General features: G+C 42.3%; 1 protein-coding gene across 2 annotated transcripts in view; it reads right to left on the reverse strand.

The window, feature by feature from the left end:
• Positions 1-5,777, reverse strand: part of ofcc1 (orofacial cleft 1 candidate 1) — a 73,158-nt gene extending 67,381 nt beyond the window's left edge. For both annotated transcript variants that reach the window (XM_078095709.1, XM_078095710.1), the window contains exons 1-2: positions 5,644-5,777; positions 3,078-3,157 (exon numbers count right to left, since the gene is read on the reverse strand). In XM_078095709.1, the coding sequence (XP_077951835.1) occupies positions 3,078-3,095 (18 nt within the window). In that variant the 5' untranslated portion in view covers positions 3,096-3,157; positions 5,644-5,777. The remainder of the gene's footprint in view (positions 1-3,077; positions 3,158-5,643) is intronic.
• Between the last annotated feature and the right edge of the window lie 223 nt (positions 5,778-6,000).

The raw sequence follows: 6,000 nt of genomic DNA on the forward strand, positions 1-6,000 counted from the left end.
GTTTTCTTAATTACTTTTTATCAAACACACCTTTCTGCAAGACAAAAATTGTTTTGTTTGGGCGCATATGCAAAATTTGAAACTTCACGGAAAACAATCATGGAAAAATGAATCAGGTCACTTATTTATTAAAAAAAAAAATGATACAAACAAGCACCATTTGCTTTTAGTGACACAAGGCCAGCGTAACATTATCGAGTTAATATGACGTTTGCATTCATTAATTGTAAACGATAAAGAATACATTTTAAAATAATGTTTCTCTACAATCATTTCTTATATTTTAACTGCTTTACTTAGATTTAACAGTGAATACTTTGTAAAGTATTGTTGGAGTTGATATAATATTTTCCTAAAGTAATTAATCATTAAATTAGAACAACGAAGGAGGATAACATTCTATAATGATTGCTCTTGCCTTCAGGGCTAAAGGCACACTGGGTAGATCAAAGGAAAAAAACACATTCAGTTTTATCTTAGGTTATTCAAATTTGTTTTGTTCCTCAGTAATTACTGAAGAGAAAGAGAACATCTTCCAGCCTATAAGTGTTAAGCATAGCTGCCTCCACATATGTGTAGCTTAACCTGCAACTCACATAGAAAAACGTGCCAATGGTTCTCACTGTGCAAAGTAAATCAACTCCATGTTCTGCAAATGCCAATGAGTCCTTTGATGACAATGAATGTATTTTTGCCATAGGGTTCAGTTACAATAAAAAAAAAAGCATATACACACAGCGGAAGGTACGCAGAAGGAGTACAGTACATACACCCCAGGCCTAAAGCTTCGGGTCATTGTCACTAAAAATCTAATCCACACAGCGCCATGTGAGCCTCTGCGTCTCGAGAGCTGAGACAAATGCCTGCTTCTCATCTCGCTCCCTAGACCCCACTGACATTGACAGCATGCTCCTTGTAATACGCGGACTGATGTTTAATGTGCCATAACCGGATGGAACATGCAGATGCTGCATTTCTGAAAAGATAAACAACAATTCCATCCCGAGGGGGAAAAAAAACTAAAGAAATAGGTTAATGGATGTTCATGAAACAACAAAGTGAACTGGCAGAGGTGAGAATTCTGTCCAATACCAGTGTAAATCGGCCCAATGCGAGCTAACATTTAAAAAAATTCCTGTCAACATTAAAACATGAATGTTAAATTCCGGGTGCTGCGGCAAAATCAGGTGCCAAGAAATCTGGGTGCATTACAACATACATGCACGGTAGCACAACGCAACAGCCTCCGAGTTTGGTTGTCGTGTCATGTGACATCATCCCCGCATGGCCCCTTAAGCCGTCACACTTCCTTCACTTCACCGTGCGGCGGCACACAAACTGCTTATTTTGCAGTCAACATGAGAAAGAAAATCATCTATAACTGGTGTCAAAAAAAAAAAAAAAAAGACACTTTTATTTTTCTTTCCCTCTTGTTTTTTTTTTTTTTCTTCAAATGTGATTGTTGTCAAAAGGAATTGAGCACAACAACGCCTTGTTCAGTTCTTGTTGCATTCAAAGGCATAGCTAGAAGGGCTTAGGGAAGACCGCTCGCTGCTAGGGGCTGGTGGGCGCAGACCAGCTAGAAAGTGAATTTTGCATACTGTACGGATCATCGCCCAGTTCAGCCCAGTCACATTGAATCTGCCATCAACCAATTGTGCTTCATGAAACCGTCAACCCTCATTTACGTCTGCCTGTTTTCTTCTTCCCCGCGCGGGCTGTAAACAAGGCCCCGGCTTTGAGCCGTCCGCCTCTGTCGCCGCGCGCCGGGGGGAGCGAAGACAGTAAAAAAACGCGTCTTCGCAGAGCGACTCACGGATACCGTTTGTGGACGAGCGAGCCGGGCGTTAGGAGTCAAGGACACGAGTGTTTCTGGGAAATGACACGAGTTTTAAGACATAGAGATCCCTGAAGAGATGTAGTCCCTCCATTAGAGTGCATGGATGTAGAACATTAGGTCTGTGTTTGTTCCCGGGCTATTCTGGCAGTAGAGTGGCACAGGATGATGTTGCCCTTATATGAATACATGTGTGACTAAACGTCCCAATGGGAACTACTAAAATGATAAATGACATGAAGATAAACCCAAATCAACAGACATTGAAGTGTTTTAATGTTTATAAAGTCCTGTGTTATCTGTCAACATAATAGAAATGACCATATCAATAAAATGTCATAGGAATAATGAAAACATCTACAAAGCGTCTTTATTTAAATCACTGCAGATAAGGTCAGCGTTTAGTTTCAAAGGCACACAAAGCCAATTCTACCCTGAAAATGTGAAGCCCTCTTAATTTATGGAGCGGCCTTATATGTGCGCGGTGATTGTGACCCACCAAACAGTTTCTTATTAAACAACAACCGCGTCAGTTGGTGTAGACAGAAAACATAATTAGTATTCAAGCTTAATTAATCTACGCTGGCCCCCTTTAAGTGAATTAGTCAATTATTTATGCATGTGTGCTCCTTTGATGCTAACAGATTGTGTATGTTACTGGAAAAGAACCTTAAGAAATGACTTTGAAAACTTTCCACCATTAAATGTCACTACAAGCTTTTGCACCGACATGAAAAATGTCAGTGAAGACCATGAACGCGGCATGATTATGAAAAAGAAAGCTGAACTTAACTGTGAAGCTTGTACAAATTGTCCATATAGAAAATCCCCATGCGAGACGTGTCAGTCAAGGAAAACATTGCTATTCATTGTCCGAAATCCAGTGCAGAAGATAAAATATGTCAGTCAAATCTGTCGTTTTTTTGTGTGCCCCTAATCCCTGGAATGGAAATCTAACACAGGTCGGATCAAGGTCTTTCCTGGGATCATGGGAACTCCTTGGGATTTTCAAGAGCCTTTTTGTTTTTACCCTTGAGAAGCAGGCTGTGGCCTCTGCACCCCTCGACCCCCCCCCCCCCCCCCCCCCGTTGAGAAGTCAGCGGCAGCGCAGAGGAATGCTAAATGTCAATGGTCAGACTGCACCAGCACCTTCAGCGAGCGGGACGGAGGTGCAAGGGGCCCGACCTCTGTGCATTCGGCTACACTTGCTTTGAGAGGCCAGAGGTGAAACTGTACTCACACCGCTGAAGGTGTCCATCCCCGCAAAAACTGCCAAAAGATCATCGGCGGCTGACCCCGGTCGCTGACCCCCGGCGAGGCCTGCAACACAGAACACGTTAGTTAAACGTGAGGTAGCAGCGCTTCCAGTAATCTGAACTGCACATCGGGGAGAATATTGACATAAAACCCCAACTTTAAGTTTACCTCATACTTTAAAGTTGGTTGATGTCATTAGCGTTAGAATTTGCAAAAGAGCTTACTCTGCAGAATAAAATCCTTCCTGCCATGCGGCGTTACACCAGCACTCCCCTGCTTGTGTGTTTAAACCCGTTATCTCTGCAATGCATCTCGGAGAATAAAAGTACAATAAACACCATTTATAATCACCGATAACCAATTATTTGTACTGATTATTCAAATAGTTTATTCATTTACATCTGATAGAATGTTATTTGGTATTTTTATCATCTTTTTTCCTCTGGTAATTCAGATGGCTTGCACAAGTTTCTGCTGAAATAGCAAAACAAACCCCGGGCAATATGTGAAAGATTATCCCATACCATGCGAGCTACAATGAAATGCTATACTTTTTCACACTGAACACTGCTCCACTGGGTGTGATTGAAAAACATGTAAAGCTATTGAATCTGTGGTTTGTATATGTGAGGGCAAAATGAGTGTTGTAACAAGTGGGCCAGTGTTTTTGTAATTGTTTCAAATTACACTCGGCGTAATAACTCAGTGAAAGCCGAGCCAGTGTGCGGTCCGTACACATTAACCAGGCAAAGACCACAGGATATCCATGCACCTTATCGCGGCCCGCGGAGAAACTTGATTGTGTAAACAACTGTGGAGCCGTAGCTACATTTCCAGCTGCGTCTATTTGTGTCCAATGGCGCTTATCGCCAGCTACACAAAGGAAGGACGATACTTTGAGATAAGGAGGTACTTTACAGAATTTCCTTTACAAGTGTATTTTATTGAATTACAGACAGCCTGGAATTCCTGTTTTTAATTTGCTGTGTGTGTGAATGTTTTATATGGGCTGTAAAATGGTGATGCTGTGAGAAAAATAAGTCCAATAGTTGTTAAAACTGCATGGCTCCTGCCAAACACTGGCTCCCAAACCAATGAGATTGCCAACAACGTTGTTAACCGCTTAAACGTCTGACTCACTTTTCAGCTCGAGGATCAGGCTTTCTGTCCAAACCCGAACTCAGATTTTATTGCAGTACGTGCAACAAACCCCTGAAGTCCTGAACCGTAGGATGGACTCACTGGACTTTAGTTAGTACCAAGGATAAACACGTTTGAGTTCACTGCTGTGTAAAAAAAACTCGCTCAGCAACACTACCAGGCCGGTATGCACAGCCAACACGAGGCAGCGTGCAGCGAAATGCAGGGACCCGTGTGCGCCGCGCCACTTGGAAGTCAGCAACATGCCCGGAATAAGCACATGTGGTCAGACATTAACCGCGGAAAAACAAAACCGCTGTCAAATGATGGCTAAGCAACATGCCACATGCATGCCTGAATATTTTTATAGAAGTTATTTCTGCCCAAGCAAGTGTTTTGGGATTTCAAAAAGTATGCAAAATTAGTGGGAACCCCTACTCATTGTTTAGTTATTGAATTCATTCTAATACTTTTCTATTTCTTTGTATATATTTTGCATTCTTTGCATTCAACATTTTTACTCTTATGTCTTTACCTGTGTGAATGCTGCTGTAGCAATATGAATCTCGGTCTGTCTTTCTGTGAGAGCCCCCCCCCAGTCCCCCGCCCATCCCATTTTTAAAGATAATTATATAATGAATGACACACTTATTCCAAATTCCCACAGTCTACAAATAATGACAGAAGGAACCTAAAAAAAGGACCTCCTTCCCACATCAGTTACAAAGAAAGTGAGTATCCGTGGTGGGTTTTTTTTCATCTCCCTCTCCTGCCCTGAGAATGACCATCTCCTCCGTCATCCAGGCAGCTAAACTCCATCGACCCTTAATCCACAGTGACAGTGGGGTCTGTGTTGCACTACACAAAGCACTTCCCCTTTTCTATGGCATAGTGCGACCTGAAATCTTTGCTTGACATTCTTTTCCTTCCCCGTGAACACGGATAAGGGATGTAATTCAATAGTCACCAGGGGACAGGGCACCGCTTACCAAAAGACTATTTCATTCGCTTGTGGACGGAGGCGTTTTTTAAATGTTTGACAACAGCCAGTCTCCCTGAAGACGTAGAAGTTCACGCGGCTGACAGTGAGGGCAGGAAAAGGGCAGCACTTTCTTCTTGGCTGGGCACTGAAGACATTTTGCATCCGCATTCACTATAAATGTAGTGTTTGCACTTTAAAGTGCACGAACGAATACTTCTATCAGCAGTGCACTGTGAAGTGACCAACAGCGGGGTGAGCGAGGTCATGCAAATATTTGACATTTTATTTAGGGGAATTTAGGAGCACATTGCTCAGGTAATGTCTTCAGAATGTGACTCAAGTCAACTTAATTTACAATAACTAGCCCAATATATTATTAACTGTACACATGCATGTTGTTTTTTTTAATAATCAAATGGTGTTTTACCTTGCGAGGCCCGAAGTCTTCCTCTTCATGGTCAGCTACACCGCAGTTGCCAAGGTGACGATGACGCAGTCCCTAACAACACACACACGTACATGTACACACAGTCTCAGGTAACCGCCTCCTGCTCACTTTCACTGCCGGAAACAAGGAGCAGCAGAGAGAGTCTGAATTAGATTATAGACCTCCCAAATATATAACATACATCATTTACATCTCAGGTTCCCACCTGAGTTGTGTGTGTAAACTAAGTTGAGCAAAAGGTAAACGGTACTTAAATGATACAAGCAGCAGCTGTGTTTGTTTCCACCGAGGGAGAAGGAGAGATATCTGACAGTCTAACGCCATTTACCAAAAACC

Source organism: Gasterosteus aculeatus, chromosome 21 (assembly GCF_964276395.1).
Source record: "Gasterosteus aculeatus chromosome 21, fGasAcu3.hap1.1, whole genome shotgun sequence".
In the NCBI taxonomy this organism is placed as follows: domain Eukaryota; kingdom Metazoa; phylum Chordata; class Actinopteri; order Perciformes; family Gasterosteidae; genus Gasterosteus; species Gasterosteus aculeatus.